We start from the raw sequence: 13,530 nt of genomic DNA, 5'->3' as shown, positions 1-13,530 counted from the left end.
TCAGGTTAAGGACTGGAAATGCTTTCATGTTTGGGCTCTCACCTGCCCCTTATTCTCACTAAAGCAATTTATTCTACCCTATCTAATTGTAGATTTCCTTCCTGGGGTACAACACCAGGACCTGACTAAGGCTGGAGGTGAGCAGAATGAGTTATAAGGATTATCTTGGTGTGGTTTTGGATCAAACTGACCATTTGAATTTGAGGCAATTTCTAAAGAATTTTTAAAAACCTAAAAGCCAAAAACCTCAGAATTTTTAAGATGTGATCTGTCCACAATTCATATGTAGATGAAGACTGTTTCTGTCATGTGTCTAAAAATAGCAACAATTCACTGAAGAATTCAAATGTGGAAGAAGGGTTGGGTGAGTATGTGATAACCATATTAAAAGCTCCTACTTTTAAATCTCCCCATCATGGAGCACATGCTCATCAGGATGCCTGATAAAAAGTCAGATCTCTAGACTAATGGTGTCCAATTCAAATAGTATTGAACTGGGGGAGGTAGGGAGGGGAGGGGGAGAGAAGTAGGAAGAGAGAACACTCAAGTTTGACCTGTCTTCAGAAAACTGGTCCCTTATAACTGCTTAATTACTTGTGCACTTTTAATGGGGCTTAGATGAGGATAACAATACCTTGTGGACCATATCCCTGTTGCCAGGTAGGAGGGGGCTGACCTGCCCAACCATTGGCAGCATTTGGCATGAGCCTACTTCCCCACTGGCTGGCACCCGGCTGTCCTGGAACTTGGCTTTTGCTATCTCGAGGTTCTGCACGTTTTACCTCCACCTAAACAAACAGAATACTAATTTAAGAAAGTTGTTGTGGGTTAATACACCCCCCTTCCCTTTATATACACCCTTAGTTACACTTACAACTACACTTAGCACCTTATGACTTAAATCTAAATACTTAATTATAAAACTTATTTAGGCCAGTAAATTGTTTTGTTTTGCTTTTTTTTTTTAATGTTTCTCAGGTACAATAGATGCAATTGTAAGACACAGCCAAGTCCTACACATGAATATAAGTATTTAGAGCTAAGAGAATCCTTAAATCTTATTTCCAGTATAATAAAAGGCCATTGGCTTTCCTACTTTAAAGCAGCAGTACCCTCTTTCAATAGTCTCTCACATGAAAATGTGCTCAGAAATCTTAAGTATGGCCTTTTAAAAAGCCATCCATTAATGTTCATTTTCAGATAAACCATCTTAGTGAGAAGGGTCACCTTCTCGCTTAGAGAGCTCTTTCCTGAATGAGGGTACTCATGCTTTAACCATTATTGACACTGGTTGTTGCATTTCAAAGCTAAGCTAAGCTTAAAAAGCCCACCCAGTCTGCCTGCAATTTCAGCTCTGCTCATACCTGAGAAACACAAGTCTGGTTTTGTTTGGTTCGTTTATATTTTGTTTTGTTTTTAAACTTAGGTTTTAATTTTGTTTAAATGTCTAATGGAAGATAAAGACTTACCTTCCCCAGGCTAAGGCTTAAAGAATCTCAATTAACTCAAAATAATGTCAGAGGGAATGGATGTGATAAGAGAATCAATCTTACATTACATCTAACAAAAAAGTAAACAGACATGCAAATAAATGGACAGTGGAATCAGTAAGCAAAATCTTCATACTGTGTTAGATCAGTAGCCCAGACCCCCCAAGTTTAGAATGCTCACTAAGCCACAACACTTTATTGTCAATAATAAAACTGAGTGGCTTGGGACAGCTGGGGAGAAAGGAACCTGACCTACTTCTGCTAAGCTGTACATCCAAAATCAAGCCCTCTCCTCATAACAATAATCTCCCCCCAAAACCTCACCCCAAATTGAATTTTTTAATTCAATGAACCTCTCTGCATTCGTGTCTTCAGAATTCTTTTATTTATGATAAATTTTAATGGAGGCCAGTATACAAAGGAAACAAATCTGAATCATCAATGGGGGCTTCGCAATACTGCAGGAAGGCAGGCATTATGTATTCAGAATTCTATCTGCTTTGCCTTACAGGCCCAGCACAGGGACAAAGGTTTAGTACTCCATGCCTTTCTGCTGATGCCCCAAGGACATTATACATGATGGTAACAAAATCTCTGTGAGCTGAAAGGATCTGCTATATAGCAGAACCTGGGGACTTTTTCAAAGAACTCAAATTAATGAGCCTTCACACACTTTTCCTTAGGGGAATTTGGTTCCTGCTTACAAAGCAAAGTAGTTCTTGTAATTTAAAATTTTTTACCCTTAATGATGGAACATATAGATGCAGAGTCACCCCAGCAATACATTTTTAATCACCAAATGGGACTTTGGGCATTTTAAAAGCTTAATATAACCACTAAATAACCAATGTTAAGAATGGGAAGGCAAGCATCCCATTTGTCTAGATAGTTTGAATTTGACCTATGTGTAAACAGGATTTGTATTGTTTTAGATTTCCAGCACAAGAGCTGGACTCCTTAAGCAATAAATGTTTGTCCTTTTTCAGATTACCTATGCCTAAGCTACGTGTTTGAGTGAAATAACTTAAAAACTTAATCTCATTTAGTATCAAGCTTTCTCAAAAAAAAAAATTACTGTTTAGTATCAGCAGAGGGGCCTACTGGGATCTTAATAGTAGACACTAGCTAATCTATTAATTCAGCAAAATACCTTCTGCTCCATATATAAAGATTACACTTTTTTCCAAATCATAAATGTTCAATACATGTCACAGTACCTTAAAATACTGAACGCAGACTCCTTTGAACTTGTGTTCATAATTGTCATGCATCCTTGCAATCTGTATGCTAATTTTAAACTTAAAAGCTTCAATGAATGTCAGTACAAGATATATTTTTTCCTGTTTTAGGTAGGTTGAAATAGACTTCATTAAACTTTGACAAATTCTAAACCACCTATATATAAAAATAATCACACAGAAACTGAACTGTATAGAGAAATTTAAATTTTTAACACCATTTTTTTTTGAGGGGACTAGTGGGTTGATGACATTAACTACCACCATCAAAAATTTTTAACCAGCCAAATATTTAAATCAGCCAAAGAAATGTCTGTGAGACTATAAAGACAGAATAAATGTTCTGCATTCAAATTGAGTTAAAACAACATTTCATGGCTCTGAGTTACAACCAGAATAGAAATACAGGAAACTATTTGGCACTGGCACTGAAATGGCCTACACCCTAATACACTAATAGGGATTTTTTTTAAGGTGGAGCAAACAACAAATTCAAATCCTATGATACCTGGTATCAATAAGGAATGCAATATCCCAGTTATTCATTTTAGAGCTCCTTTTGTAGAAATCATAAGGATCCAAGTAAAATGAAGATCTGGGTACCAATTTTGTACAGATCCTCAAATAGGCTCATCTATGGATGATGTTAAGTCTTCACAGTGGAACAGAATAATCAAGGGGCTAGGGAGGGGCAGACCTTCAACTTCCTATTACTACCTTTACATAATGGCAACACAGTATGAAGATATAACAACCAGAGGTCACTTAACTGCATTGTGGTTAAATACTATAATAAAGTCTGTGGGTTTGTACTGAAGTTTCACAGTAAGTGACCCAATTTAAAAAAACCAATCCTTCATGATGTTTCATTATTGCTTTCCTTTTCAATTATAACTTGGGATTCTTAAAGGCTTATTTCTACTTCCTTATAGATCAAGTGCTACATAATTTGAATATGAAATCCACATCTGAAGGAGTGGTATCTTAAACCGAACCTTAGACAACACAGAGAGTTCACTGGAAGCCAGACTGAAAACACAGACTCAGACTAAACACCTTTCCCTCCTGCTGAATTTCCCACTCTTTCATTTTTTTTTTTGTTTTAGACATTACACATCCTAGGGACCACCTAGCCAAAGGATCACATCTTAGGGAAAGTTGTGCCAAAACTTCCTAAATAACATATCTACTGGAATAGTGTCCCTCAACTTTGTTTCTGCCAAAAAAATCTCCTTAACTCAAGTTCCCTAATCTTTTCCTTCCTGTAAAAAAACCCCATCAACTCTATACTTAAGTTACCAGTGAAATCCCCAGTTGCCCAAGACTTGGTTTGGTCTTAAGGTAAAATAAAACTACAACTACACACTTTTTTGCCCATGATGTCGTGAAAATGCATGTTGACAGCCTGGTCCACTGATTGTTCGTCCTCGAAAGTAATAAATCCAAAACCTAGCCAACGACGAAGAGTGAATCAAGGTAGCAGGGTGTTGTGACACAAAACAGGATGATGAACAGTATTAGGGGCGGACCAAGGGATCAAACAAGGGTTTCAGATAAGCTAGGTATGTTTATAAAGTTCAGAAATTATAGCAGCCACCTGAAAAAAAATAGCAAGGGCATGGTGGCTAAGAGGGCCCAAGATTCTCAGCTAACCACATGCATTTGCAAAATAAAACATATAGGTCTTGGGTTCATATCACTGGCTTAATACTGTTTTTACATAGTTGGGGAGCAGACTAAATTGGAAAAAACTGGTCATGGATAAAAGGCAGCACTTTTTTTCTGAATAACATCATAAATTAAAATCTTAGGAGTCCTCACTTTGCTATAGAAACTAGTCTAAAAACAAAGAGCAAAACCTATAAAGCAACTATGATGAAAATTAGCCAATCCAAATTAAAATGGGAAAAAAAAATAGTAGCTAGGTGGTACAGTGCACTGAGCTCTGTCCCTGGAATCAGAAAAACCCGAGTTCAAATTTGATGACAGATATTAAATAATTACCTAGCTCTGTGACCTCAGACAAGTCACTTAACCCTATTGCCTTGCCAAAAAAAAAAAAGTCAGTGGCCAAAACATGGGAATATGTAAATCATAAAGGGATCAAAACTTGAAGTCTTTTCTATCTCTTTACTGAATGCATCAGATGACATTTAATATGGGTTTGTTTTTGGGAAGCACAAAGATCTAGATTTAGAGCCAGAAGAGCTCTGGTCTACTCATTAATCTACCCTGCCCCCCCCCATTTTACAGATGAGGAAACAACTTACAAGGTTACAAAGGTAGTTAAATACAGAACTAGAACTTGAACCCAGAACTTCTGACTCCAAACCCAGTGTTCCTTCCACTATAGCCACTGCCTCCCAAACAAAAACCAAGCTGCAAATGGAATAAAAAAAAAAATCAACACATTTGTCTATCAACTATCTTGCAAGGGCCTTTGGACCATGACAAAAAGAAAATAAAATGGGAATGTGTATTCTGGGTGTGTGTTTGCTTTTCTGAAACCCAGTATTTTCCACCTTGGCTTGCATTTTGCTTTGCAGCTAGTGCTGACAGCAGCCATATATATATATAGATATATTGCTCTAAAGCGTTAAACAGAAACACAGTATCTATAAACAGTTAGTGCCTCACTAAGCTTCCCCAACTTGGTTGGGGAAGCCCAAGGAGGCCTATCAAAAGAGGTTATATATAAAATACACAAAGATACAGGCCAAAATGGATTCCAGCAGGTCAAATTCTGCTGTCAGCAGCAAGAGCAAGAGGCATCATCAAAATTTTAAAAATTAAATAAAAATCAAATAAAAAGAAAAACTTGAGCATTTCCCAAACACAAGAGTCTGGTGGTATAAACGAAGTTTGGTTGGTCTGTGATGAGAGCGACCATCCAATGGAAAGCAGCATTTCATCACAATGTATTTGTCTGTAGTGAACTGGGAAGCTTAGCAGCACTGCCAAGAAGACCCTCTCAAGTCTCTGCAGGGATCCTGGATCAGTTTAATATCACAGATTCCCCTCTAGATGCCAAGAGGAGAACAGAAGGGAGCACCCGCCACCTCCAGAGATGGTCCACTGACTCTGTTCACAAAAGAAAGACTGCAAGGAGACAGATGCCAAAGAACTTGGAAGAAAGATGAAATTCTCAAAGAATTCAGTAGGGCACCAAAAGGACCAAAGATAATAAGGCTATATACATACATATACATATACACACACACACACACACACATATATATATATATGTGTGTATATATTTCTTTTGCTTGTTTTGCTTATGGATTCTTTTGGAGGAGGGAGAGAGAAAGAAAGAATGGCAGGTATATGTTTACAACACACCTCCTGCTGGCTGAGAAAGCAGGAGTGAAAGCAGGAAAAACATAACTTCTCTGGAAAGCAGTTTAGAGTATATTTAAGAAGGGGCTTAAGACAAACTCAGGCCCTCGAGGATTGGTAGAATTTATGTGCAGTCAATAGCAAAGGTCTAAACACAGTGAAGGGGAAAGGCTGAAATTATAGATTACCAGGATCACTTCATAAATGGTGCCTCAAGTCCAGATTACTTCAGGGAGTAAACAAAAGTAGATGAGGGGAAGCCGAGACTGAAGTTACCTGGGACTTCAGGATATTTTTAATGAAATACCACTGGTAAGACAACAGGCATGAAAGGGATGGGGGAGAAGGCTAAGGAAGCTGAGTTGACAAAGATTACCAGCAAAGTACAGTTGGGAATGGCTTTAGGATCAATTTGATTTACAATTTTCATATATATATATATACATATATACATATATATATATCTATATCAATCAGCAATATGACCGTATAACTGAAGGGATGAAATCTGAGGTTCAAAATGATGAAGGTAGCAAATACAAAGGAGGAAGGCAAAAGTTTTAACTGATATGCAAAGGACAAGGAAAACTGTAAGGTAACTGAAGAAGGTAATTCAGAGTAGAAATGAAGGTTAGATAACAAGGTTAGGAACTGGAAAAGGGAAAATACTCAAACAGCATTATACTATGAACAATGAGACAGGGAAGTTCTAGCAGGAATAAATGCATCTACTGAATACAAACTACAGAAATTTTGTTTGTTGTTTGTTTGAAATAGCATTAATGCATTACATGCAGAACATTGTGTACAAGTAGAGTTTTATTGTATCACAGAAATTCAGAAACAATGCAAAAAGTTAGAAAAATCAGAAGTTTGTTCCCTAGGGTCCTTTGCTCTTTCTAAAGAAAGGAGGACTTGACTGTCAAGTCATTTTTCTCTACCTTACTTTTTGGATGGGGCCAGACACAGAAGGACACACAAAACCACGCACCCACAGGCAGACAAACATACCTACACACACAGAGGAACAGTCAGGCACCCACCCACGCACGCACCCACCCACCCACCCACCCACACACACACACCCTCAGTTATAAGGATGTTATTAAGCTGGGCAATTGGCTTCTGTATTGGGGAGAGGGAACTCAAATGTCAGAGACCTGAAATGGATACCATGGGCCTATTGTTACTTTAATTTGCCTAAGCTAGATAAACTACCTGCCTATTCATCCATACTGTAATGTGTTCTCTATTCACTTCTGGTGACTGCTAACCAGTATTACCAAGTCTCAAAATCCTTCAACTTCTACTCCTAGGCACTGCTGCCTAATGCTATAACTAACAGGCATCTATCTATCCCACCTTTTACTGACTGCCCCATTACTTATTTTATAGTTTCCAGGTCCCAATCAACTTGTTAACTAGACATTATCATGACAGAAGGCAAGAATTATAAGAATAAAGGGACCTGAGTAGTGATCTGAAAACAGTGAACTCACCTCACTCTTGTTTATGTTTATTCTTTGCAAAGTTTTAAGTGGATGAGCTAGTCAGAGAGAGCAGAACTTCAGATATCCCTTTTGCTAAGCTACTGCAAGATCAAGGTAAATATTTTGAACAAATATTAAGTGATGGAGCAATATGGTTAAAAATAGTATTTTCTCAAACTCCAGGAATGTTTTAACCAAATATATAGCTTCAATTCTTTTTAAATGGGCAGCAGCAATAAGAAGTGGCAAATTTCAGATTCTGGAGGTTCCTAGAACAGATTTTCTAAAGAATTCATCTTTCAATAAGATTACATCACCAACGAAGAAGCTGAACAGAAAAATCTATTGAAACTTCGTTTACACCCCAATGCAGACAAAGCCCGTCCCTCCTCTGACTGTGGAACTGGCCTGTACCTGTGTGATATAATTTAACACCTAGGGAAGAGAAATCTAAAGAGATATCGTTAATCACAGTCAAACAATTCACAGAAAGAAAAGAAAAAAACAACTTACTTAACATTACTGTACTTTTACTATGAAACACTTGAATACGTTTCTAAGGATGTATGTCTAAATTAAAAATAAAACTAAGACTTAACAGCTTAATAAATATGAAGTGAAGAATACATTACATAATAATGGAGTCAGAGGAGAAATGAAAGTTCAAATGGCAAACTATTCTCCAGCATGTATGGAACATGCTACAGGGCAGTTGGTGCAACTAAGCTTAATGCAATCATAAAATATTGCCTCAAATAAATATTCTGCAGATGGTGGATGAAGTGAATGACATGGCAATTATTTCAGACAGACCAAAACTTAACAGACTGGTTCACACAGCCTGTCCAAAAATGATCCACTAACCAAAAACAAGGTGGGGGTTTTGAGAAGGGGAAGGGTGAGGAAAAGACTGTATGGGGGAAATAGTAACAATTACCCCAACCACCCCCATAATAAAAAAAACTGAAAACCATGACACAGAAACTATGTCTTTGCCATCCCAACTCCACAAATCAATTTTGGAGGTGTGCTTTTGGGCAACTATTAAAAGTATCTCTGCACCAGCCTCATGTTAAAACCATTAAACAACCCTCCCAAAGGGGGAAGGGGGGGAAAAAAGAGCATGGTATGTATTTGTTTCCATTTCAAGCAGATCATATACCAAGGGGGATCAGGGGTAGGGAATAGATAAGTGGGGTAGAGGTGGGGAAAGAACCAAGCTGACAGCATGAAATCACACTTCCAAGTACATTCATGTTGACTTCAAACAGGAGACAGATCTGAAGCAGGATCAGTTCACCACAGTTAAAATACCTACAAATCTTTCTACATACATTTAAAAACAGAAATCATGTTGAAATTCTTGACAGTTTTTAAAACTTCAATTCAAACTAGCGAAAAAAGGAAAAAAAAAGAAAAGAAAAAGGAATGCATAATGTCTGACCTTAAAAAGCACAAACACACGTAATGGATTTGTACATGAAAGACCTACATTTTTAATATTTGTCTCAAAATCTTTGAGGCAATGTTTAAAAAAAAAAATCTAGCTAATTTTTTCTTTGGATGGTATAAAATAGTTTGCCATCTGAGCAAAAGGAGAAGATGAAGAAGTTTCAAGGACAAACAAGATCAGCCTTTACCTCGAGGCCTCTGCTTCTCTGCGTCATAGATCATGACAACTTCAGTGACCTGAAAGAGAAAGGAAATTCCACTAACGATGTTGTGTAGGGAGGGTGGGCTGATTACAGGAAGGCAGTAGAGCTCAGGTAAGGGCACAGATACATCAATATTAGACAAGTACCTGGGGATGACTTACAATTTCACAGCTAAAACACAAAACATGGCTACTTGGGGGTCACTTGGCCATGAGAAAGTTCAACATGCTCCCAAAATGAGGGGAGTCTATGAAATAAATACACCCATGATGCATCTCCTGGGTCAACACAGGAATGCAGAGATTGCTCTATGAGAAGCATTCTGTCATTGTGAGCATATCTTAAAAAAGATACCTCAACAGCTTTCTCAGTCATGCACCACCTAAAATCACTAAGGGGCGGAGGTGCCCATGGGTTCTGAAAACTAGATAAGCTTGTGAGTTTCAACCTTGCATTATTAGAAAGGCAAATTGGCCAATTTGAGTTTCACCTCAAATTACTATACTCTGCTCAAGTTCCAAAGAAGCAGCAAGAGGGCTAAAAAGGAAGCAAGAAGCACTCAGGTTTTGTTCTCCTATCTGTTAATATCTAACTATTGGTCCTAGAAAGTTTATCAGAGATATTCAGATGCTTTGTGCTACAAGAGACCTTGAAGAAGTACATGCATATAGCTCTAAACACTACAATCTGCTGCCTCTCAAGCACTTATGGAAAACTGATCTACTTAGAAACTAAGAACAGGCAAAGTTCCCTTATAGAAATCCAAATAAAATAACATTCAAGTTCAGTGGCATTAGTTATTGTTCAGTGTGTGTGTGTGTGTGTGTGTGTGTGTGTGTGTGTGTGTATATATATAAATAACTCATTTCACAAAGTCCACAAAACATCTTCCAAGTTCTCAGAAATGTGCTGCAGCTTGGTTTAGACTTCGCCTAAGAGCTTCCTTTCCTCATTATAAAGAACTGGTTCAAACACCAAAGGCCAACTCTTGGAAGTCAAAAGAATAAAATTTTTGAAAACAGGCATAGCCCTGTCTAATGTTATTAATTAGTTCTGCAAAAACAAAATGTTAGGTGAAAAGTTACAGGCTGTAGTTGATGCTCTAATTAGACCATCTGTTTGTATGTTGGGCAACCATCCAAATAATATTACAAGGAGATTTTGTGACATTATAACAGCTGAAATGGGTATGCCTGTACCATCTACTACAGCAAAGTCATTAAAATCAAAGAAATCATTAAGAAAGAGTCTGCAACCTGAATTTCCCACTTGCCAACTACAAGATGTTAGTTAGAGACTTAGGGTAAACCTAAACCATTAAAGCACTGTTTTCAAATAGATCCAGAAAATCAGCACACTAAGAATGGGTGCAGAGAACAATGATGTCTGGTTTATTCATTTCATTTATTCAAGGATGGGGGGGAGGGGGGAATTGAGAAGTGAGTAAAAATAAAATAAAATGGAAAATGTTTGAGCCAATAACTATTACCAATTAAAGAGGTGTCTGACTGTCCAAAATTACAACTAGAGCCATGATTTTCTGTCTGTGGGCAAAGAGAAATATAATACCTTAATCCAATTAAACCAACTAAAATAAGGGACAAGGTCTTCTATAACAAGCCAATACCTGCTGTCATGATAAATGACTCACCACTCCAAATTTCTTGAAGTATTCCCTGAGCTCCGTCTCGCCGCAATTGTGAGGGATCCCACCAACAAAAATTTTATTTGATTTATTGTTATCACTCCTGGGACCTTTCTGCTGTATCAAGAAGGAAAAATTGATTAGTTCATATTGGAAATTCTTCACAATCCCCTTACCTCAGCTATGTTATTACATAAAAGTTCTTCATTTGTACTTTATCAGCTCTAAATAGTTTAGGATTCTAAATTATCGTATTTTCTTTCCCTGCCAAATCATCTGGGTAAAGGGGATGCATAGATCCTTTCCATATCTCTAACAGATTAGCTTCTAGTCTCTACTTGAAAACCCCTAATAACAGGGTAACGGGTTAGGCAATGTCCCTCTGAACTTTCAAACCCCATTTTCAGCATGTTAGATATTTTGTCAAAATCAATATGTAAAGGAAAGTAAAAATAATGAAATCTACTAACTTAAAATTATGTGAATAGGGCTCAGTGAGGTGAATAAAAGACAAAAGATTTGAGCCACTTCAAATAACAAAATATCTTTTGTACAACAATACCAAAATTATTTCACAGAAAAAAGATCTGAAGGTGGTAAGTTTGACAAAGTAGTTTTGACATAAACCTACAATTATCAAGAGAAATGCTCAAAGGGCTTTATGTATAATCTCCATCTAATTAGTTCAAAATATACCTTCTAAGTTGTCTTGACAATCTATGTTTTAACTAATGATGGCTTATTTAACAGAACAAGAAAGGATTAAACTAGTTGTATAAGAAATATACAAAATTATTTCCTTTAAATATAAACCTTCTACCTAGGCTCAAGGTAAATGTCATCAAAGGTAGTACTGCCTCAAAATAACAAGTCAAAAATTTAAAATTATTACTCTCATCCTTAGTGGCTAGTTTTGTTTTTAATTTTTATTTATTTAAGGAAATGGGGTTAAGTGACTGGCACAAGGTCACAGAGCTAGGCAAATTATTAAATGTCTGAGGCTGCATTTGAACTCAGGTCCTCTTGACTCCAGAGCTGGTCCTCTATCCACTACTCCACCTAACTGGCCCAGTGGCTATCTTTTAAGGAAAATCAAAACTAATTTCTTTAATCACTTCAGAAAATCATTAAGTTAAAAGTTTGCTGTCTGTGCTTATTATGTAATTTAAAGGTCATCACATAAGGCCCATCTAATTTTCCCTGCTCTACTGAAAAGAGCAACTTAAGCTGCTCAGTTTGTTTTCCACGAATGGTTTTGCTTTCATTCTTCTGCAGCAGTGGCCCAAGGAGATAGGTATCTAGTTTATACACTGTCTTATAGTCTGCCTCTAAAAAAAAAAAAAAAAGAGGGGGGAATATGTTTAAACCAAAACCATGATCACTCTATTTTCAACAGTGATAGCTTGCAACAAAGCAAGCTAAGAGTTCTAAGAGTTCAACAAGTTCAACAACAATTGCTTATGACATATAAATGAATTTATATAAATTAATAGCATAAAGGAAAGGAAACATTAGATCATTAAAAACTGGAAGAGAAGAGTCTACATTTAATTGGAGGTCATGGGATTAAAGAGCTAAAAGGGACCTCTCTCAAAATCACCAGTCCATCTCTCATTTCATAGAGAAGACATTGACTTCAAAGTGGTTAACTGATTTGCCCTAGAAAGCAGATGGCAGGATAGGGATTTGAACCACGGCTTATTACCGTAAATCCAGTTTTCTTTCCATTACACCATACTGCCTCAGAAATACTGGTATACAAAATCATGAACCTAATCCCCCTAATGGCCCATTAATGGTCTTGCCTTCTAAATTATGACAAAAGCTTGATGAACAGACCCAGAAAAAAAATTATCATCCAAGAACCAGCTTGATTAAGGACAGAGGCTCATTACCCCCACAAAGGCCACAACAACACATTAATAAAGGCATAAAGGTTTGTGATTTATTTTAAAAGGAGAACTCAGACTGGAGAAAAAGCATCTGTCTGAAGCTGGCCTCAGACACTTAATAACTGCCTAGCTGTGTAACCTTGGGCAAGTCACTTAACCCCAGTACCCTAAATAAATAAAATAAAAAACCAAACAAACAACCATGTAAGAGCAACACAAATTGAGTGTTTCCTTCTCTGAACTGGTATCCCGAGTACCTAGCATAGAGCCTGGCAAGGAACAGGCATTTAATAACTACCTAGCGAAGAGATATCCCTAACAAATTCAGGCTTTGTGCTAGAAGAACTCAGTGTAAAATTTTAGCTCACCTGTGAGAGAGTTAGGCAGGCATCAATAGTCTCGCTTTATTGATATGAAAACAGACAAATCAAATGAAACCAAGACTCAAAGCTATATCTTCCAATTCCTAGCCCACTTTTCTTTCCGTAAGTTCACAAAGTCTGCTACTAATACTCAAATACATTTAAAAAATATCAAGCTTACAAATGGAAATGTATTACAGCAAAATAGTCAACCTTAAGATGGGCTTACTAGACACAGATGACAGGTAACTAACTTCACTCAAAAAATGGTATTAAAAATACTACCCATCTTTATAAAGCAGTATTATCCTAAAACTCAAGATATTCTTTCCACCTATTTACCAATGTCCCAAAAAAGCTAACAGTTTCTTGGCCAGTATAACTGAGTCCCTGAACACTTAAAAACAGCTTTCCAAGAAAAT

At 37.1% G+C, this 13,530-nt stretch overlaps 1 protein-coding gene across 7 annotated transcripts in view; it reads right to left on the bottom strand.

Annotated features, from left to right (window-relative positions):
* DAZAP1 (DAZ associated protein 1) overlaps window positions 1–13,530 on the bottom strand; it is a 38,549-nt gene that overhangs the window by 10,295 nt on the left and 14,724 nt on the right. For 4 of the 7 annotated variants that reach the window (XM_074204572.1, XM_074204571.1, XM_074204567.1 and 1 more), the window contains exons 5-8: window positions 10,861–10,971; window positions 9,195–9,243; window positions 4,095–4,177; window positions 635–788 (exon numbers count right to left, since the gene is read on the bottom strand). In XM_074204572.1, coding sequence (XP_074060673.1) covers window positions 635–788; window positions 4,095–4,177; window positions 9,195–9,243; window positions 10,861–10,971 — 397 coding nt within the window. Of the gene's footprint in view, window positions 1–634; window positions 789–4,094; window positions 4,178–9,194; window positions 9,244–10,860; window positions 10,972–13,530 lie in introns of those variants that run through there. The other 3 variants (XM_074204570.1, XM_074204569.1, XM_074204573.1) reach the window with 2 other exon arrangements.

The sequence above is a fragment of the Macrotis lagotis genome, chromosome X (genome assembly GCF_037893015.1).
Source record: "Macrotis lagotis isolate mMagLag1 chromosome X, bilby.v1.9.chrom.fasta, whole genome shotgun sequence".
In the NCBI taxonomy this organism is placed as follows: Eukaryota; Metazoa; Chordata; class Mammalia; order Peramelemorphia; family Peramelidae; genus Macrotis; species Macrotis lagotis.
This window is presented reverse-complemented; position numbering and strand designations above follow the sequence as displayed.